At 42.2% G+C, this 22,880-nt stretch overlaps 1 protein-coding gene and 1 long non-coding RNA gene across 2 annotated transcripts in view; both read right to left on the minus strand.

Annotated features, from left to right (window-relative positions):
• The window catches only part of LOC311082184 (laminin subunit beta-1-like), a gene marked incomplete at its 5' end in the record, with an annotated part of 162,848 nt that extends 145,465 nt beyond the window's left edge, over positions 1 to 17,383 (minus strand). The window contains 11 exons of the mRNA XM_084112923.1: positions 1,342 to 1,542; positions 2,281 to 2,522; positions 2,605 to 2,789; positions 8,500 to 8,869; positions 11,062 to 11,158; positions 11,244 to 11,458; positions 11,812 to 12,036; positions 12,128 to 12,282; positions 14,415 to 14,646; positions 14,748 to 14,891; positions 17,371 to 17,383. Coding sequence (XP_083969049.1) covers positions 1,342 to 1,542; positions 2,281 to 2,522; positions 2,605 to 2,789; positions 8,500 to 8,869; positions 11,062 to 11,158; positions 11,244 to 11,458; positions 11,812 to 12,036; positions 12,128 to 12,282; positions 14,415 to 14,646; positions 14,748 to 14,891; positions 17,371 to 17,383 — 2,079 coding nt within the window. The remainder of the gene's footprint in view (positions 1 to 1,341; positions 1,543 to 2,280; positions 2,523 to 2,604; positions 2,790 to 8,499; positions 8,870 to 11,061; positions 11,159 to 11,243; positions 11,459 to 11,811; positions 12,037 to 12,127; positions 12,283 to 14,414; positions 14,647 to 14,747; positions 14,892 to 17,370) is intronic.
• LOC311081230 lies at positions 3,402 to 6,927 on the minus strand. Its single transcript, XR_014605837.1, has 3 exons — positions 4,978 to 6,927; positions 4,152 to 4,172; positions 3,402 to 3,745 (listed from the first exon to the last, which is right to left on the minus strand). It is a non-coding gene; the product is annotated as an uncharacterized lncRNA (long non-coding RNA).
• Positions 17,384 to 22,880: the final 5,497 nt, after the last annotated feature.

Consider the following 22,880-nt stretch of genomic DNA (forward strand, 5'->3'; position numbering starts at 1 on the left):
GGTGGGACATGCCCGGAACACCTTCCCGGGAAGGCGTCCAGGAGGCATCCGGAAAAGATGCCCGAGCCACCTCAACTGACCCCTCTCGATGTGGAGGAGCAGCGGCTCTACTCTGAGCTCCTCCCGAGTGACCGAGCTTCTCACCCTATCTCTAAGGGATCGCCCAGCCACCCTACGGAGAAAGCTCATTTCGGCCGCTTGTATCCGGGATCTTGTCCTTTTGGTCATGACCCACAGCTCATGACCATAGGTGAGAGTAGGAACGTAGATTGACCGGTAAATCGAGAGCTTCGCCTTGCGGCTCAGCTCCTTCTTCACCACGACAGACCGGTACAGGGACCGCATTACTGCAGAAGCTGCACCGATCCGCCTGTCAATCTCCCGTTCCATCCTTCCCTCACTCGTGAACAAGACCCCAAGATACTTGAACTCCTCCACTTGAGGCAGGAGCTCTCCACCAACCTGAAGCGGGCAAACCACCCTTTTCCGACTGAGAACCATGGCCTCGGATTTGGAGGTGCTGATTTTCATCCCAGCCGCTTCACACTCGGCTGCAAACCGTCCCAGCGCATGCTGGAGGTCCTGGTTTGATGAGGCCAACACGACAACATCATCCGCAAAGAGCAGAGATGAAAACGTGTGGTCCCCAAACCTGACCCCCTCCGGCCCCTGGCTGCGCCTAGAAATTCTGTCCATAAAAATTATGAACAGAACCGGCGACAAAGGGCAGCCCTGCTGGAGTCCAACATGCAAATATATATATATTTTTAAATATTTTTTTATGTTTTAAAAAAACTCACCAATGCTGCATTAAATTAATTAAAAATACAGTAAAAACACTAATATTGCAAAATAAATATGATTACATTTTAATATAACTGTTTTCTATTTGAATATATTTAACCATTTTACTCCTGTGACGCAAAGCTGAATTTTCAGCATCATTACTCCAGTCTTCAGTGTCACATGATCCTTCAGAAATCATTCTGATATGATTATTTGCTGCTCAAGAAACATTTCTTACTATAATCAATGTTGAAAACAGCTGTGCTACTTAATATTTTTGTGAAAACCAAGATACATTTATTTCAGGATTATTTGATGAATATAAGTTTCTAAAGAACAGCATTTATTTGAAACAGATTTTTTTGCAATGATGTAAAAGCCTTTATTGTCACTTTTGATCAATTTAATGTGTCTTTGCTGAATAAAAATACAAATTTCTTGCAAATAAAAATAAAAATTCTTACTGACCCCAAACTTTTGAATGATAATGTGTAGGCTACATGAATTTAAATAAATGAGTAAGTTAGGATAATTAATATTGTTGTGAATACCTACCATCTTGTTTAGCTTGTCCACCTCTCTTAAAGCGTGCAGGACCTCTTGGTCTAAGTTTTTGGCTTTCTTCAAGGCCTCTTGAGATTGGGTCACAATAGTCTCGCATCCTTCTCCACCACACTGGGTCACGCCATCCTCGCTCACACAGCCTAGACCACCACAGTCACCGCAACCATCAAGAACTGACACCCCTCCGCACACCTACACACACATTTACACATCTGATATTATAACCCAGGAGAATATAGCTTTAATACATTAAAATAATGAGCACATTGTTTGGATTTTTTCTAATATTTCTCAGGCTGTGTTTAAGAGAACCACTGGCTAAAAGGGATACTTCACCGATTAGCATTAAGCTTTGTATCAGTAGAAACCGGGTAGTATTTTCGAATGACCGTGCTTCCCTCCCTCATGTCCCCCTGAGATGAGAGATTTCTGTATTGTGTGTCTGAAAAAAAACTCTGATGACGCAAAAATCGTAATTTAGTGTCATCGGAGGCTTTTTTGTCCAGAGGCGAGAGACTACAGCCAGTCGTAGGAGCTCGTTCCGCATGTTTTCAACCCGCCCATAGGGGGATCTCACGATAAAACGGCGTCTTTTCAGTTTTGAGTCAACTAGTAGCCTAGTTGCATCATTTCTTCCGATACTGCCCTCTGTAACCGGTAGGTGTGGCTTGGGAGTGTCCTCGTAGGGCAGCGAAGCAAGTGCATTCTGGGAGTTGTTGTCTTTCATCCACATGAGCCAAAAATACATTTTCTGTCTTTTCTCAGTCTAGAAGGCACCAACTTCTAAAATAATTTCACATTTCTACTACATAAATGACCCAATTTAAATACACGTTCATCTTTCCAGCGGTGAAATATCCCTTTAACCAACTGATTAGCCATTCAAATAACCAACTGACTACTCATTTTTTAAAAACGTCATTTATTTACCTGACGGTTTAATCGTGAAAGTTCTGTGGAGTCCAGTTCAGATCCGATTTTGTCCAGCCTCTGTATATGCAGCTGATGTTTGAGGTTAAACTCTCTCTCTGTGGCGTCTAGCTTGGCTTCTGCAGCTTTCCTCAGCCAGGCAGACTCATTGACCGTACTTCTCGAGTCAGAGACGGCTTGATTGACACGAAGCTCCGCCCCGCCAGATTCCCTGTAATACTCTCTGATGCTGTCAGCCGCACCTACGGGAGATGATCAACACACACTTCTGACACACCATGCATGTGTTGAATTTAAACCAGTATGTTTGTGTGCCTGACTCACCTCTGGCGTCTGAATTTTTTATGTTCAGAACCCGCCGCTGTTTGTCAGAGGAGATCTCTTGTAGGTTTTGGGCCTCTTTGGTCAGAATTTCCAGGTTCTCCAAGGCCTCCTGATGGTCAGCAGATACTTTCTCCAGATCTGTTTCAAATCGGTCCATAGACTTTCTCAGAACTGATGCTGTCTCACTAAGATCAGGAGAAAGAAATCCAAGTGTATTAAAGTAAACAGTGTGAAAAAGAACTGTCCCTGGTCTTGAAAGAAGTTTGTGACTGGGACTCCATTTTCCATTCACACTGTTGTTGTTTTGTTGTTGTTGTTGTTGGAATGAATATGAATGGTGTGTTAATTTTAAAGGGGCATTTCACCCATTTGAACATTGTTTTTTATTTAAAGTGGGTCATATATGTAGTCGATATGTAAAATAAATTTTGAATTTGGTGCCTTTGTGACCGAGGAAAGACAAAAAATAACTTCAGGACGCATTTGTATGAAAGACAACAACTCCCACAATGCACCACATTGCACAGCTCCGCAAGCCACTCCCACTAATCCAGAAAGCGCATATCTGCCTATAAGAGAAATCACTCTTCCGTCTACAAGGCTAGCTACCACCAGAGCTTGAAATTAATTTCACATTCACACGAAATGTCTAGTTAGTTGGCGAACTCATTAGTGCATTACTCCTCGTTTGTATTTCTTTCGAAAAGGTGAATTATTGCATGGTACCTGGATGTTCAGTCAGAACATATGCGGTGCGAAACTAGGATAGTTCTACCAGAAAGACTCGGGAGAATTAATACTGTAACAATAACATTTATTTAGGAGCTCAGCAAGCAATCAGGTTCTTTGGCGTAGGCCCCGTTCATAACTCGCATTCAGAGGGTACTGAATCTGCGAGTCCCGCCTGAAGACGAAGGCGGGGGCGCCGCTCACCCCCCGGCGGAGTAAGGAAAGGGGCCATCTGGTGGTGGTGGGGTGGATGGAGGAAAAGACATCTGAAGTCTTCAGGATGGAAGGGATAGCCTGACTGATGGTGTTGGGGTTGATAGAGGGAGGACCCAGCTTGGTTGAGTAGAGGAGTTGGAGGAAAGATCCCATCTTGGTGGAGGCGGGGAGGATGGAGGTACTGGAGTGACAGCATCTGCGAACTCAGACATGTGTAAGCGCTGCCCTTTTAAGCTACAGTAAGTGATATAATTGGATAGATGAGGAGGTAATTAATGACGCGAACGATTGAGTCTTCCTGGCAGAACTTGCGCTAGCTTCATTTCTACCAGAAAGACTCGGGAGAATTAATACTGTAACAATAACATTTATTTAGGAGCTCAGCAAGCAATCAGGTTCTTTGGCGTAGGCCCCGTTCATAACTCGCATTCAGAGGGTACTGAATCTGCGAGTCCCGCCTGAAGACGAAGGCGGGGGCGCCGCTCACCCCCAAAGATAGGTGGAATTAAGGATCCGCCGGAACGGGGCCCACCCCCCCAAAAAAAGTTTTTTTTTTTTTTTTTTTTTTTTTTATATATACATATATTTTTTAATTAACTCACCGGCCGTGAATCCTGAAGTTCCTAACATAGATAAGAAAGGAAGAGAGAGAGAGAAAAAAAAACAAAAAAACATTAGATTTAGACGAGTACCATCCTTGATTATATCGAATAAGCCACTGCCGTCGTGGTTCTAACATATTATTTTATTTATAATAAGAAAATATATATCAACTTTCGAGATACATGGACATATGCTGCTGGTATCCTTGGTTGCACGCATAAAACAGAACCGCCTTTAGATGGACCTATGAGCACGAGCCGTCTTTTGATAGAACACATGGGCCACAGGCCATCTTTTGAAAGAACACATGGGCCACAGGCCATCTTTTGATAGGACACATGGGCCACAGGCCATCTTTTGATAGGACACATGGGCCACAGGCCGTCTTTTGATAAAACGCATGGGCCACAGGCCATCTTTTGATAAAACACATGGGCCACAGGCCATCTTTTGATAGGACACATGGCCACAGCCGTCCTTTAATAGAACACATGGCCGCAGCCCGTCCTTGATGGAACACATAGGCCGCAGGCCATCTTTTGAGAGGACACATAGGCCGCAGGCCGTCCTTTGATAGAGCACGTAGGCCGCAGGCCATCTTTTGAGAGGACACATAGGCCGCAGGCCGTCCTTTGATAGAACACGTGGGCCACAGCCACTTGGTAGTACACTTGGGCCGCAGCCACTTGAAACCATAACATGTAACAACTGTTTAAACAGACGTGAAACCCACGGCCATCTTGGTTTAGTAGCTAGCCATACGATCATAGAATGCCAATCTGCTTTGGCAAAAACACCACCACCAGTAGATAAATAGGAATTTACCTAGATCAAGACTGGAGAGCTTGCTGGGCTTCGAGGATGGATTTTAAATCTGGTCTTATGTAGGACTCGAAAGCCGAGGAGGACCACCTGCCCAAGATTTTGATAGCTGCTGTAGAGATGCCGCGCTCGGCTGCTGTAGTGGCAGCTCCAATTCTGAAGGAATGTCCGGTGAATTGAGAAGGAGATAAGCTGCAGCTTTTGAGAACGGAGTTGAGATGGAACTTGAACCGGTTTTGAGAGAGAGGTGCTCCGTTGGGTAGAATGAAGAGGGGAGAACTAGCAGAATGTCTGAGACGGATTTTTAGGAATTTAGTCATTGAGGAGAAGGGGCAGAAATCGCTACTGATTTTAGAGATAGTTAAAGTAATGCCAGAGCCTTTAGAGTCATTCTTGGAATGTTTAAGAAAGAGTGTGAAAAAATTAGGAAAGAATTGTAAGTCTGAAAAGGAAAGACCGCGTGCTGGATCGAATGTATTGGTTGGTGAAGTAAATTCTCCTGGACGCATAAAGCCGTAGAAAGCTGTAAGAAATACAGCTTCTAGCAGAGTGTTGATATATTTGGAAAAGAGGCCGTTGCGAACTGCAATGATTAACCTATGAATTAAAGGTAACGTCAAAGGCAGCCTTTTGTCAGGGGACACGATAGAAGTTTTAGCCATACCTTTGAGCATGAGGCGAATAGGAGTAGCGGTGAATAGGCTAGGAGAATCGGGGTTATAATATTTGGCGTAGAATTGAACACCTGCGAGTAATCTACGAATGGAAGAGATTTTTAAATTTCGTTTGTCGAAATTAAACGCGAGAAAGGAGCAAACTGTCGAAATCAAAATAGGGAATAAAGGAAGTTGAAAGGCTAAACAAAACATTGAAAACGAATACCAGGCAGAAGTATAAGCTTTGAGAGTCGATGGAGCAACGCCTTTAGACATGTAAAGTCTGGCTGAGCAAAGCAAATCTTCTAGTATAACGTTGTGGCTGACAGGGGAGGGCAGGGTGTTGGATCCTTGTTGGCTGCGGGGCAGAGCCGTCTGAAGGTCTTGGATAATATTTGACCTGAGATGTGGAGAGACTGTAGCGGCGGCGGGAGGAACGAAACGCCTACCGAAAGCTTGAGCTGGTGTAGATGAGGAGAGATTAAAACTGGGAGAAGCCGGTGAAGCTGAGACGTTTTGGAATGACGGCTGGATCCTGAGAAGAGGAGCGGGCAGAGAGGTCGATGTAGAAGGTAAGCTTGCTGAAATATTACCGGAGAAAGAGGGCCGAGTTGTAGCGGGATCTGGGCTGCTGTCAGGGTTGAAGAGAGAGTTTTCAAAATCTGTCATCTTGGACTGTAATCCTTTGACCGTTTGGGATAGGTTTTGAACTGCGGAAAGGAGCAGCAGATTAGTATCGGGTGGGTCGGCGATTTGAGAAGGAGATATCTCTTGATCCGGTAATGATGTCCTTTTAGCTGAACGAGGTGTAGATTTTGCAGATCTTTTTCTGCTGGCTTTTTTCGGTTGAGCAGAGGTTGTGGCGGCGTCTGGATGTGGAGAAGTAGATGCAGGAGGATTGCCCAGTGTGTTCTGGGCCAAGAGCAGAAGATCTTCTCTAGAAATTCCTTCGCTAGCAGGGATGCCGGCGTCCTCGAGAGCGTTTAATATGAGTTCAGAAGAGCAGCTCGCCCACGAAGAGGTGCGGCATTGAATTCGGGTACTCCGGCGTGTAGCAGAAGGGGATGGCTGAACGAAATCGTCTGAATCTGAGTAGTCACAAATGGATTGGTTATCCTGAGACATGTTTGGTCGGCTACTGTCGCTAGCAGTTGAGTTACTGGAGTGACAGCATCTGCGAACTCAGACATGTGTAAGCGCTGCCCTTTTAAGCTACAGTAAGTGATATAATTGGATAGATGAGGAGGTAATTAATGACGCGAACGATTGAGTCTTCCTGGCAGAACTTGCGCTAGCTTCATTTCACAACACAAACGTCCGTGTCCTCGTCTGATTCAGAGATTTCGTCCAGGAGAAATTGTCATCGTTGAAATTCTTTGCCGCAGACGGACTCTATCTCTGTGTTCGTAGTTGCATCTGACAGTCTATGAGTTGCATAGTGAGATCACCGGCGCCACCAGTCCGCCCTAACTCGAGCCAGTCCGGGCTCCTCGTCCGTGGCAGGCAGGTCTTCTGCCTCGGCTGCTCTTCGCTATAATCCGGCTTGTAAAGGTAGCCACAAACACCTGATTCAAGCATCAGACTTCCGAAATCCTCTTCCTCTATATCATATTGAGCACTCTCCTCCGCTATTGTCATAACTTTACATCTGTCTCCACAGCATCTGTTAGCTTAGCTTCAAACAAGATGGAGGATATTGCTTTCAGTTTCAGAGAGTAAAGTCCCACCCACTGATCTGTAATAGGTCTGTTGCGTGAGCGGTTCCTGCCCCCTGGGAAAGATGAGGAACTAGTGCTTGTAGTCTCAACAGAAATCCCCCCCTCTTACACTTCCTCCTACAATGACGCAAAATGACGATTTTTGCGTCATTGTAGGAGGAAGTGTAAGAGGTAAATAACGGATTTCTCCCGTCTCAGGGGAAAATGAGAGAGTGTTGCACGACCATTCAATAGTATGACTGGGTTTCTAACAATGCAAAGCTTAATGCAAATGGGTGAAGTGTCCCTTTAAGTATATGCAGCTTTATATGTATTTTTAAAACCAACTAGTTGGTGGGATGTCTGATTGGTTTTGGGTTTACCTAACCCCAATCTTGGTAGTTGTTTACATAAGATACATTATTGCATTCTTGCTAGAAGAAGTGTAAAAAAAGCAGATTTCAAGACTATTTTTTTTAAATGTCAGACATGCAGGCTAATTATGAAAAATGTAGATTAAATAATTAAAATAGCAATAAATAATAATTAATTAAAATATTATTTAAATAAATAAAATATTGATTAAATAAATTATATATATAACTGTTACTAATAATACAATTAATATTAGAATAATATTCTTTAATAATATTTTTTGTTGTAATTTCTTCACACTGTCACAGCACTACAAGGTGGTCCAGGTTAAACCCTCAAGCCTTCATTTTTGGCTAAAAATATTTGTATCTGACAATATTTTTTTATAATGTTGTATATGTGACCTATGATGATGGCTTTTATGATGCTGTCACCATAAATACTTTCACTGTATGGAAAAGAGCAGCGTGAACATTCAACAAAACAACTCCTTTACAGAGATGCATATAGAGCGCAACAGTGGCCCACTTTTTCCAGTGAAGTTAATATCAGAAGTTTTTTTCCCATAAAGATTTTAAAACTGTCTTTAATGTTGTAAAATCTGTAAAAATCAATTTCCTTATGGAGAAAAAGAATGGGATTTTAACTTCTGCAACCAGACTGTTGCACTCTACTTCAGAGAAGAAAGAAAATCATATGCGTTTGGAATGACATGAGGATGAATAAATTCACTTTAAAAGAGAGTATATAAAAAGGAAAACAATGGAGTGATATGCATGTGGATATGTTATACATACTTAGCTTGCTGCAGCATCCTCTGTGTGTTTGTGAGAGCTTGTTGAACCTTGTCGTCTTCCAGTATCTCTCTGAGCTGTCTGGTTTCATCCTCCAGACTCGATATGATGTCTTTATAGGGCGTGGCCACGCCCGTCTCTTTCATATCCTCTACTGTGTTCACCAGCCTCTGCGTGTGATTGGTCAGCTCTCCCACATTTACATCCCATTCGTGAAAACACTGATGACACGCCTCGCAATCAGGAAAGGTCCCAACGTAGCCACGCCCACACGAGTCACACCTTCGCCCGGCCACGCCCTCTACGCACACACACTCGCCAGACATCTTATTACACTGCTGAGTGGCAATGCCTTGTGGGTCACAGTCACATGCTGGAACACAAACATGCACAATTGATTTTAAAAAATGAAATGGTGCCAAAATTCTTCATATGATTTAATATCTTGGATGTGGGTGCTGGAAGGGACAGTGAATTCTTGTATGCGTGTGTGTGTGTGCTGGAATGTGTGAGAAAACATCTGTTTATTCCCACGCATGATATACTAGGTGGAAAAAAACAGCTTATATATTCAAGAAATATATATTTTAATAATTAAATTGGAAACTGATTTTGTTTTTTTACTTATAATTATATTTTGAAATTGTGTACAGTAATGCAAATCTGATAAGAGTTGTCACTGAGAATAAACTCATTAGTAAATGTGTTTAAGACAATAATGTCACAATGCAAAAAGAATCTTAATGGATCTAAAATGACTTTTATTTTCTTTATGCAGAACATAATTTTATATTCTCTTCCTGCTTGTCATTTGGATGAAATGTGACCTTGTGTTTAATTCATAAGAGTTGTGTTCAGAGGATTCCTTTGGAACATCATGGCAAGTTTAAAAGTTGGATTTTTTTTCTTTTTGGGATGATTAGAGCTTGTTTATCTCTATACTGGAATCTTCTTGGCTCTTGACCTCGAAACATAAACATTCAATTTTAGGTGTATTTCAGGTTTCGTCTAATCTGTCCCTCTGCCAAAAGAACACAGATTAAGGTGTTTATTTGACCGAAGCGAAGATTGTGCATGTAGACGCAGTTTTTATTCCCAAACCATTCAAATTCACTTGAAGCGTATGATGTTTCACATAAGTGCGTAAGCACCAGAAAGATTAAAAGCAGGGAAAGAGATAAAGAGAGATAGAGTTTGTTTTGGTTTCTAGTTCAACAAGAACAATCTCACACACTTATGTTTAAAGTAACAGCAGACCCTTATTCAAATAAACTCTGGGTCTCTGAAGAATTTCAGAGAGAATTGCATAAATCACACTGGCAGAAATATACACTTTTGTATATACTTTCCAACCAGTTTCCAAACATTCCGGGAGTTTATTTGCGCTGTGTGCGAGTGTTTGTTTGTAGCAGCCGAATCTCAAAAGGGAAACTTTGTCAGCATACCACAGAAACATTGTCTGGTAACATTTTAACCTTGTATTGGAGGATTTCATCCGAGTCTTTGGATGCTATCATGTATATGAGTAAAGCAGATGGAAGAATAAGGAATACATTAAATAGAACTAAATCACAAGAAAATCAACTGCGGGCCAAGATATCAGGGATTTCTCTGAAATAATATCAGAGCATGAAGACTTTCTGGAATTCTCGAAAATAAGGTAAACACGTTAGCTGAGTAGAGGTGCAAATCAGCATTGGTAGAGTGTTATTTCCCTGTGTTAGTTTATTTGTGTGTGGTTAATGTGTTCTAGGCCGTATTTACACTGCTCTCATTTTTTTTTTTTTCTTTTTTTATACAGATATCAGGTATAGATTGGGTATTGATTCTGCTCTTCATGTGCCATTTTTTGTTAAATTTATTAACTGGTTAAATCTGGTCTGACATCTTCACTTCAAACAATTTGTGAATAAATCAGCATTTCCATTTAGTTTGTTCAAGAGAACAAAATCTTAATTTTCAAAAGAAACTATCTTTCAAAAAATCTATAATGCACAACTTTTCATCATTGCTACATGACAAATTGGTCAAGTCTGGTCAGAAATCTCCACTTGGCATTCAGGTCATGTTAACAAATGCATGAGAAATTTAAGTTGCAGATTTAATTTATCGCAATATCACAAAAAATCTATTTGCGAATAAAGCATCGTTTCCATTTAATGTGTTCAAGAAAACATTTCCTGAGAAACAGAATCAAAATAGAAATGAAAAGGAAAGTTGTAGCTCTTAGGGATTTTATTTTTCCGTATTTTGGGATATTTATTTTCATCTAGGTTTTTCCATCCATTCACTTTTCAGCATTGTTCTGAAGAAAACTCTGCTATTTAGGACGTACACGTGCGCCACGAAATTGAGGATAAAAATGTGACAGCAATATGGTGTCGGCCCAGATCCGGCCCACATCTGGTACACGTGGAATCCAAAAGTACCAGATGTGGGCCAGATGTGGGCTGACACTATGTTGCTGTCTGGGGAGTGTTGCACAAATATTAGTGCAGCAGTATTCGGACTCCACTCACATGACCCACGGCGTGGGACAGTTTCGATGACGCAGTGCAAACTCACCGTGGCACTGGACCTCAGGATTTCCCCAGAACAGTTCCCTGCACTCCTCACATGTCCTGCCTCCAAAACCAGCCTTACAGGAACACTGACCTGACAGCTGAGACAAGTGGATAATTAAACTTGATTTATGACTGATTTTGTCATGAACTTGGTGTGATAAATGTAGGTGTTTGTGTTTATACCAAGTCGCAGGAGGAACTGTAGGAGTGGTCTGGGTGGCACTGGCAAGGTTGGCATCCTTTGCCACTGTTGATGTTCCATGTGTTGGGGGCACAACAGTCACAGGTCTGACCCTCCACACCAGGCAGGCATGGGCACTGCCCGCTAACCCTGTCACACTCACACAGGCCATCAACACAGCTGTGCCTGGAACTTCCCACAAGATGGCACATACATCCTGAGTACAAAACGATACAAAAAAGGCCTTGCGGATATTTGAAGAAAAAAAACATGCATACATGAAGTGTATAACTATATTGCTAAACTTTCAATTAGGTTGAAAATTTAAATTTCTTCAGTGGAACACAAGCAAAAATATTATGAAGAATATCTCAAGTCAGTGGAGTCCAATGTTGTTTGGACCCCATTGACTTTCATTGTATGGACAAAAACGTTCTTCAAAAAGACCTTCTTTTGTATTTCACAGAAGAAAGGACGTAATGGAGGAAAGGACAAATACACACTGCATGCGCATACATGCAGCCAATCAGATGGAGTGCAGTAATGCGCTTGTTTACACTGCATACTCACTCCTGCACTTCTGTGTACGGGCGTCTCCATAGTAACCACGTCTACAGTGCTGGCACGCATTGCCATCGGTGTGAAACAGGCATTTGAGACAGGCACCAGTGCGGGTGTCGCATGATTCGGGGTCCTGCATGTTAATATTTCCGTTACACTGACATGGGTTGCACCGTCCTCCTGGTACCTGAGGGTTACCATGATAACCAGAGGCACATTCCTCACACTTAGGTCCTAGAACGTGGAGTTGGAGTGAGAAGTGTTTTATGTGAGACATTTAAGAAATTGTTTCTATTTTGTTCATTTCTCCAACTGATGCATTTACCTTTGTAGCCTGAGCTGCAGACACAGACCATTTGGAAAGAGTTGGGGTTTTGGTAACAGCTCTCAGCGAACTGCATTCCGCTTCCAGGTCCGCTAGGGCACATACAAGGGCGACACGGCTCCAACAATGCATTACGGTGATAACCACTTTCACACCTGGAACAGAGGGTTTCAAGAAAAACACTGTAACGAATGAATCCTCTGAAGGCAAGATGGAGCGGACCCAAATGCAACTTTAATTATAATAAACAAAATCAAACAAAGGCTGTAAACTGGTAACTCAAAACAAGAACCTGGACATGGCATAATCACAGCTAGAAACATTCAATACTAGACAAAGACACAGGGCAAACATGAGGGCTTAAATACACAAGACTAACGACAAGACAAGGGACACCTGTGAATAATAATCAGACGATTAACCAATGACAAGATACATGGCAGGATCACATGACAAACAGAATCACATGACAAGAACCAGGAACAAAAACAAAACCCAAACCGTGACATAGCCCCCCCCCTATGGGCGGCTCCTGACGCCCATAAAAACAACAACAAAAAAGTTCAGGAGGGCGGTGAAGCGGAGGCGGTCTCGGGGGCGGGATGGAGGGCCAGGCCCGTGGAGCAGCAGAGGGCCTGGAGACTGTAGCAGGACTGGAGGCCAGGGCGGATCAGGCTGTGCAGGCGACCAGGGCGGGGCAGGCTGTGCAGGCGACCCGGGTGGAGACAACCCTTCAGGTGGCCATGGCGGAGAAGACCCCTCGGGCGGCCACGGCGGAGAAGACCCCTCGGGCGGCCACGGCGGAGACGAACCATCGGGTGGCCATGGCGGAGACGACCCTTCGGATGGCCCTGGCGAAACGGACTGGTCCAGAGGCGTATTGCCCTCCCCCAAAATTTTCTTGGGGAGGCTCCGTAGTATGGAGTCCTGAGCCAGCGATGAAGAGGGCTTTGAGCTGGGCAGGACCAGTGGCGAAGAGGACTTTGAGCTGGGCAGGACCAGCGGCGAAGAGGGTTCTGTGCTGGGCAGGACCAGCGGCGAAGAGGGCTCTGAGCTGGACAGGACCAGCTGTGAAGAGGGCTCTGAGCTGGACAGGACCAGCTGTGAAGAGGGCGTTGAGCTGGACAGGACCAGCGGCAAAGAGGGCTCTGAACTGGGCGGAACCAGCGGCGAAGAGGGCTCTGAGCTGGACGGGACCAGCGGCGAAGGCTCTGTGCTGGACGGGACCAGCGGTGAAAGCTCTGTGCTGGACGGGACCAGCGGTGAAGGCTCTGTGCTGGACGGGACCAGCGGTGAAGGAAGCTCTGGACTGGACGGCTCAGCAGGACTGACGTGAAGCTCTGGCTCGGCAGGACTGACGTGAAGTGCAGGGTCGCTAGTGCTGGTGACTGACTCTGGTTCAGCTGGAGTAGCATACTTGAAGGCCCCCCCTGACAGACATAAGGGCTGGGTCGAACATTTTTGACGACAGATCGGCGCTATTCGACACCAGCTTGCGGGCTCTGGGCCAGATGATCCCAGCGTCTGATCCAGGGTGGTTACGGAGCTCTAGTTTACTGGGCTCGACAGAGCTGACGGGCTGAGTGGGCTCAGCTTCGCCCACTGTGAAGGGAGACCAACAAAATAGCAAAACAAAATCTATATATTGAGCTAGAGTCCATCTCGGGTCAACCTCAGGCAAATAAAGACTCACATCCTGATCCAGTCCCATCCAAAAACAATCTTTAAGTTCCCTGTCGTCCAGCGGGGCCAGGTGGCAACAAGCCACAAACTCACCCACATAGTCCTCTATGGGGTGGCCATCCTGGAAGATAGAGCAGAGTTTAGTTACTGGGTCCATATTTTGGTCTAGTATTCTGTAACGAATGAATCCTCTGAAGGCAAGATGGAGCGGACCCAAATGCAACTTTAATTATAATAAACAAAATCAAACAAAGGCTGTAAACTGGTAACTCAAAACAAGAACCTGGACATGGCATAATCACAGCTAGAAACATTCAATACTAGACAAAGACACAGGGCAAACATGAGGGCTTAAATACACAAGACTAACGACAAGACAAGGGACACCTGTGAATAATAATCAGACGATTAACCAATGACAAGATACATGGCAGGATCACATGACAAACAGAATCACATGACAAGAACCAGGGACAAAAACAAAACCCAAACCGTGACAAACACAAGTGTTTTTATTTTTTAATTACTCAAGAATTAGAGCACATTAGCCCATGGTGAAGTCCTATGCAAAATAATATGTATCAAACCTGTTATCCTCTCTTACCTCTCACATTTGTGGCCTGTGGTGTGATCCCTGCAGTTCAGACATTCGCCTGTAAGCGGGTGGCACTGTTCGCTGTTCCCGTTACAGGAGCAGGGGTTGCAGTGAGGGAAGCCCCAGTGGTTGGGCTTACAGTTGCCACACTGGCGCCCATATGCCCCTGGCACACATAAACACTGGCCCGTGGTGGGGTGGCAGAAAAGATTCTGAGAGCCCAGCGGGTTGCAGTCACACGCTGATGAGAAAGTGAACGGAGAGATACGGCGTTAATGTTATTCTATGCTAAATGGATATGTTGGTGTTGTGTTGTTGTGCATATGTGTAGTGTTCACTAACGTCTACATCCCGAAGGTCCAAACTGGTAGGTGGCCGGGGCACAGGCGTCGCAGTTCCTCCCTGAAACATTGGGCCGACACTGACACTGCCCACCGTTAACGTCACACACTGTGCTCAGAGAACCTCGTGGGTCACACTTACACTCTGCCAGTCAGGGCCGGCGCTCCGCACACGCACATCACGCACTGCGCGTAGGGCACCAAGTGCTTGTGGGGGCACCAAAAAATCTGGGTCGTGAAAAATCATCACAATAGGCTACTAGTATTTAACAAATAAAATATGTCTAAAGCATGTTAATATACAAAAGCAATACAAAAGTAATATAGGCCTAGACCAAATTAGTCGAGAAAAAGGTGAATCTCCTGTGCCAGTCTCCCTCTGGTGCCCCCCCTCCCCACCTCCCAGTGGTCTGTTCGATTATGCCTCAATCAATGTCAAATTTGGCAGACACCGACCTCAGACATCGCGTCGAAAAGCACCAAGAGTCGGGGGCGGGAAAAAGAAAAAAGAAGAGACAGCGGGATGATGCTCGCGCCGAGTCGCGCGTCGCTTGCATGTAAGACAATGTTTTAAATAAAAATGTTAGTTTTGTAGCCCTTGCGTGTATGCAGTGGCGTAACTTTGTTTTAAAAAGTGGGTGGGACACTGCGGGTGCGGGGGGGAACACAATGCTTAATCATAAAACAGATATAACACTACGATGTCCAGCAATCGATTTAAATAGGCTAGTACATTGATTGGGTTTAAGTGGTCGTTCAATGAGGCCTATTATATGTTGATCCGACGAAATTAAGCGTGTATAGAGCTCGGGATCGTTGCGTCACGCCGCAATGCATTGTGGGAATCACGGTACGGAAGTAGATGTACTGTATAGTAGCGTATAGTAGGCAGTAGGTAACGTTGATCATTTGGTCATTAATTTAGGTTATTTTTTGGAAAATGGTTCAGTATTGCTGTATTGTGAACTGCTGTAATCGGTCTCATGATCGACAGGGCAAACGCCTCATAAATCATATTAGTTTTCCCTATATGGCTTGGGTCGCCGCTGGTCGCCAACCGGACGAAAACAGTGGATTATTGCACGTATAATAAATAACTCCTGAAGTGTAACAAACCCACATAGACAAGCTTCGTAGCTCACAGAATCTGACAAGTGTGTGTGTGTGTCACCACTGATGCTTGGTTCACGGTGCGAACGATTGTTGGAGACCGGTCGGCTACGCCAGGGGTTTTCAAAGTGGGGGCCGCAGGGGGCGCCAGGGGGGCCGCAGCAAGTTGGAAAAAAAAAAGTTAAAAAACGTTAAAAATAAATATTTGCTAATATGAGTATTGTTATGAAAAAACATTATAATAATTTGTTGCATAGCCTATCTGATATCTGATTGATCGGCTAGTGACAAGAATTGGCCGATTTTCAGTGATTTTCAGTCTGACATATGCCGATTCAAATGCACTCGGGCGCCGCATGAATAACATCGCGCAACATCAACATCACACATGCACACAGAACGCACATGTAGGCAACCTTGTGAATTACGGCCGTTTCAGACCGCGAGCGGCGCGTGAGCAGCGCGAATTTTTTTCGGCGTGCATGTTCAGTGAGTGCATTCACACCGCGAGCTGGAGCAGCGCGTGAGCGTCAAGCAGGAGCGTCGCATGAGCAGCAGTTTCGACGCCAAGTCTATTTTTGTAGCGCTGCTCACGCTCAGTTAAAGTGAAAGCACACTTTTGATGGACAAAATAAATATGATTTCACTCAAAAAAATGCACATAATTTGCATGTATAGTGTGTTTTAACAAGGAGTAGGCTATGTCAGAAAATAAAATGAAGACAAAAATATTTATAGAGAATGTATCCATTTAAACTTGTTTTTATTAACCAGTTTGGGTAAAAGTGGTGTTTTATTATATATATATATATATATATATATATATATATATATATAAAATAAATATTTGTGTGTGCTGTAAAGTGGTTAGAAAAAATGAAATCAGAATCGGCTAAAATCTGTATCGGCAGGTCAAACTCAATGAAAAATCGGAATCTGCCTTGAAAATTGTAATCGGTGCATCTCATCTTTCTGATTGGCTGGTATCAAACACCATCACATAATCTGATGTTCACCTAGATGTTTTATTTATTTATTTCTACATGTGCCGTGCCATAGTATTGTCGATGGGTTCAATACGGGGGGCCTTGGCCAGAACCTAGTGGTATTTGGGGGGCCTTGGCATGGAAAAGTTTGGGAACCCCTGGGCTACTCTATTACCAGAGCCCGTCTACGGAGAGCCTGCCCACTCCCTATTAAGCTCTATTGTACCGAATTTTGGTTGTAGTACCACCAGAGTTCCACTGGGGGCGATCGCCATGAGTGCAAAATGAATGGGAGTCAATGGGGCTAGACGGCTAAATTTGTCTCTCTCACCCGATTGCCGTTGAGAAATCTCAGATCTGATTGTAGATTTTGCAAGTTCAACATGGGTTTTAGGTCGAAAGTTGAATAAACGAGTACTTATGTCCTTTTGATTTCTTACAGGTTGAGTTGTTGTTGCCCATAACACGCTAGCATTCTGCTAATGAACGCTGATTGGTCAGTGAAGGACTGATTACGACCAGAGATACCGCTTGATGGCATAGTGCCATCCGCAGCGGGACCAGAAACAAACAAAACAAAAACTCTTCTAGCACGTGTGTTTACCTGTGTCAGCTGTGTTGTCGATGCCTCGAGTGAAAAGAAAGTGCAGAGCGCGAACGCACCAGAGTGAGTGAAGGATTGCCGTGAAGCAGTATCTGGTCGTACGATGTGTATGACGTCATTGACACTTTAAAAGAGTTTTTAAAGCAAATAAGTGACTCAAAAAAATCTAACACCCAGCAATGTGTAATTTATTTGCATCTCCTTTCGAATACAACATTCAAATTACTAGAAAAAAAATTATATCCTGAGAAAAGTGGATTTTTATTGGTATAGCGCCATAGACCTCCATTCATTCTGCACTCGTCCTGTGAGCGCCCTCATATGGAATCAGAGTGGAACTGCAACCAGTTCAAAAGCCGGAAGTGTACTGAGAGTGAAACTTCTCGCCATATTAGACATTCTCTGCTATTACTTTATTCCGAACGCTTCTGCGTTGCCTCTAAAATGGCCGCCGTTACCCACAATGCATCATTCTATAACGTCTACGCCCGAGCTCTATTTAAGTGGTCCAGGGGTAGAATTTTTGCCAAGCGTGTCAGAGGTTCTGAGTTCTAATCCGCACTCATATAGTTTTTTTTCTTTTTTTTTTCTCATCAAAACCGATTATGTTTTTCAGTGGTTGTATATCAGGCAGGGACACTTTTTTGTGCTTTTTGTTTTCTAATTTCACCGGAACGAATAGAGAGTCTCCACAACGGATTGAAACGCGCGTCTGAGTGAAGGCTGTGCGCGAGCCAGAAACAAACATAGTATCCGCGCCACTGATCGCAGCGGCAACGAGCACTTTGATCAGTTGATTTAAAAAAACAACACATTTCAGCGCTAGATCGCCTCTTATTTAAAAAACGAATGAAATGAATGCTCTGCTGGTTAACTGGAGATGTTTTGTTTGTTTGTATTGGTACATTCGTGCCGCGAGATGTTTCAAAAGTGGTGGGGACAATATCGACCTTAGAAAATAGTGGTGGGGGCATGTCCAGGGGCGTCGCTAGTAGTGCAAAAGATCCGGGGCTTTTAGCCCTGCATGTTGAGTCTTTTATTTTAAAAACTTTGAAACTGCAATAAGAAAAAAAAAACACAATCTCAGTGTTTGTATATTTTCATATTCACAGAGTTGTCAAATTATGTACAGAATTATTATATTGTGCCTCATCAGACCTTTGCACTTTTAACTTTCTGTGTTTACATTGTTCAGTTCCAAATCTGTGTTTTTAGTAATTGTGGTGGTATTTGGTATTTATATTTTAACCTTTATATAATTTATTTCTTTTCATGTTTGGTGCCATTGTTAATGTAAAATTATTTATTTGCATTTATTTTATTTAGCGGGGCACCGCCAAGCATTTGTGCTTAGGGCACCCAAATGGCTAGCGCCGGCCCTGCTGCCAGTGATAAATAATTGAGAGACAATTGGGTTTTAATCAGACAGGCAGCTAAAATATGCTTGATTGGCAACCTTGTGCTAAGGACAAAAAGTATGCACTTGCTTTTGATGATAAAGAATGTACTTTTAAAATTATAGTGTGCAATTTCTGCACCACCAGTATCATCGAACTAAATAGCAATATAATGACTGCGACCAAAAGCTTTGCTGCCTAATCAAGCAATGCCTTCTCAGGCTAATTAGACTATTTCATGCTTAGTTTTAAAGTCCCCCTGCAGTCAATCATTTTATCCTTTAAAACTCATATTTGATATACATATTTATATGTTTTTCCTTGAAAATCTTCATGCCTTAACCCTTGGGCTGCATTATATATTTGACACCGTTGAGTGCGTTAAGGGACAAAAATGTCCACTCTAAACACTGCCATAAAACTATTATATATTATTATTTTTTTCCACTTTGACTGAGTTCAATATTTTAACCAGCATCAGTCCTCATCATACATACCACATATTCATTTAATTTCAGGATTTTAACCCTTTAAATTCCAGTTTTGGTGACGGTACCCTCAATTTTTATAAGAGGAAAAAACACAAAAATGTAATTATTTTCCATATAGTAAATGCAAATTGAAAACCTTGGCTTTGGATTATCACAGTCTTGAATATGTAAAAGATTAGCAGCAAAAAAAATTTTGGTGCATTTTTATTTTTTGTGCTACATCAGATTAAAATAAAAAAAACCCATTCAGTGCATTAAGGGACAAAAATGTCCACTCTAAACATTGCCATAAAACTATTATATATTATTATTTTTTTCCACTTTGACTGAGTTCAATATTTTAACCAGCATCAGTCCTCATCATACATACCACATATTTATTTAATTTCAGGATTTTAACCCTTTAAATTCCAGTTTTGGTGACGGTACCCTCAATTTTATAAGAGGAAAAAACACAAAAATCTAATTATTTTCCATATAGTAAATGCAAATTGAAAATCTTGGCTTTGGATTATCACAGTCTTGAATATGTAAAAGATTAGCAGCAAAAAAATTGTTGGTGCATTTTTATTTTTTGTGCTACATCAGATTAAAATAAAAAACCCATTCAGTGCATTAAGGACAAAATTGTCCCCATTGAAACCCATTAAAATATCCATTTTTGAACCCACTGTCATAATATTCTAAAATCATAATTTTTATTCAAATACCCTGTCATCACCAAGCCTTGGGGTAAAATATTTACTTTTTACTGTATTCAACCAGTTGGTACCAATTTTCATACATCTGACATATCACAAACATCATGCAGTATTGCAAACATTCTCCTGATTTCTACTAGGTGACTATAACCTGTGTCTGTCTCCCTACACATCAAAATCTCTAGAAAGAAAGCAAAACTACAAGATCACCATGAACATGAACTTTTATTTTTATCATCTTGTCGAGTGTGAAATGGCCGCACCAAAGGCACAGCTTTATAACTTTTGCATCAACCGCACTTGTATAAACACCGATTTCTCACTTAGACTATTGCAAAACAAAGGTAGACTTAGTTTTGGATCCCTCGCAGATAGATCTTTGTGTTGCCGCAAGATGAAAGTTGTTATGTCTAAGGACTATGAAGGTAAATCAGTAGCAAAACTCGAGAGCACGTAGATGTGAATTTGAGAACTTGTACAATAAATATTGGTACTTGTACATGAACATTTACACTCACAGCTCCAATGTGAAAACCTGTAAAATAAAAATCTGAAGTTGAATGTTTTACACAAATGTGTAAAATGCCATTCACAGAAATACAACGACAGACACAAACTTGTAATATATATTTTGCGTTTAATCTTACATTCACATTCGCGGTACTACCTCAATTAGGCACTTGCAACTTCTCAAATCTGTCACTGTCATAAATCTGTCACTCTCCGTTCCATGTGTGTGTGTGTGTGTGTGTGTGTGTCTGCGCGCTGCGCTCTCTGCTCAATGTTCGGTTCAATGTTCAATGTGTTTGCGCTGCACGTTCTGCTCTGTCGTTAACTATAAGATAAATCAGTAGCAAAACTCGAGAGCAAGATGTGAATTTGAGAACTTGTACAATAAATATTGGTACTTGTACATGAACATTTACACTCACAGCTCCAATGTGAAAACCTGTAAAATAAAAATCTGAAGTTGAATGTTGAAATTTGCACTCGCATACAATAGTCACAAACCTGTATTCTGAATCTGAAGCTGCAGACAAGTAGACACAAATGTGTAAAATGCCATTCACAGAAATACAATATATATTTTGCGTTTAATCTTACATTCACATTCGCGGTACTACCTCAATTAGGCACTTGCAACTTCTCAAATCTGTCACTGCAATTTCAAATTTCGCGCCTTGACTTTTGCTACTCTTTTCGCGATATATCAGGTGCAAAACTAACTTGTGCACTTGAAACTCAGAGGCGGTGAGAGAGAAGGGAGGGAGGGAGGGAGGGAGGGGGGGGGGGGGGGGTTCGTTGTAGATTTCTTGACTGTCTGTCATTTCTATGCTGTATTGTGTACAGGTTTGACTCGTGTACGATAATTTTCTTCCAAATACGATAATTTTGAGCTTCTGGTACGATACTTTGACATTTCCAATCTGGCAACACTGTCTCTCACCGCCTCTGAGTTTCAAGTGCACAAGTTAGGCGCGAAATTTGAAATTGCAGTGACAGATTTGAGAAGTTGCAAGTGCCTAATTGAGGTAGTACCGCGAATGTGAATGTAAGATTAAACGCAAAATATATATTACAAGTTTGTGTCTGTCGTTGTATTTCTGTGAATGGCATTTTACACATTTGTGTCTACTTGTCTGCAGCTTCAGATTCAGAATACAGGTTTGTGACTATTCATTCGATTCACATGACGTCACTGTAGCTTTGCGCCGCCATCTTTGCGACCGACGGTCTCAGTACTAATGCCTGCAATATGTTGTGCAGTTGGCTGCAACAACAGCCGAAAGGGGAACCCTGAACTGGTATTTTATTCTATACCAAAAGAAGAGCGAAGAGAATCATTTATTTAAAAGACTTGAAGTCTCATGTTGGTTTGTGGTTAATTATATTTCCATTATACTCTCAGTGGCCAACATTATACAGACAGATATCGACAGATAATGTTGTCTTCATTTTATTGTTGGATCTGTTTAAATGCACTTTATCATGGTAAGTTAGTAAGATTTGGGGTTGTTTTGAATATAACTGTCTGTCTGTCTGTTAGTTAATACCTACCTAAATCTAATAAATAGTTTTCTGAAGTTCATAAAGATATTGTCTTCGTCACATGCGCTTTAGATTTATTTTGTGTAAGTAACGTTAACGTTAGCTCTGCAGACGATGCATACCGGTAGGCTAATCTCAGCCTTGAAATGCATTTTAAAGGACTAGTTTTTCCAAAAATGATAATTCTGCCATCATTTACTCACCTTCATGTGCAAATCCTTAAGTTTACTTTCCGTGGAAGACAAAGGGACATTTTTGAATATGTAGCCTAATGGAGACTCTTCTTGTCGATGTAATGAAAGTGAATGAGTAACATTAGCCTACTGGGGGCTGTCACGCAAAAAATAATAATAATAAAAGACAAAAAAAAAATCACAAAAGTATCATAAAAGTGATCTAATACGACTCGTCCGTTATATTAATATCGTTATTTATTCATATGATAGCTTTATGTGACGAACAGTTGTTTCAACAAGTGGTTGAAAGTGATGCATTGTTACTGTATTAATTTGTCTCCTGCGGACTATATGAACACGCTTTTGGAATAAAGCCTTGCTATGCATGCATTATTAAATGTTCTTGTCAGAATTAAGAGATTCAGACATAGTTCAATTTGATGTACATGTTTTATTAATTTGAAAGTTTCCGAATCCTTTGGGAATAAAATATATAAAATGACTTGATCATGATTAATGTTCCTGTTACATATGAAGATCATGAACTGACAGTCTTAAGTGTGAAGCACAATATTCAGTACAGAGAAATATATGTCTCTTCCAGAGTTGTGAGATCCAGT

This window comes from Abramis brama (assembly GCF_963993115.1).
Source record: "Abramis brama genome assembly, chromosome: 4".
Lineage (NCBI taxonomy): Eukaryota > Metazoa > Chordata > Actinopteri > Cypriniformes > Leuciscidae > Abramis > Abramis brama.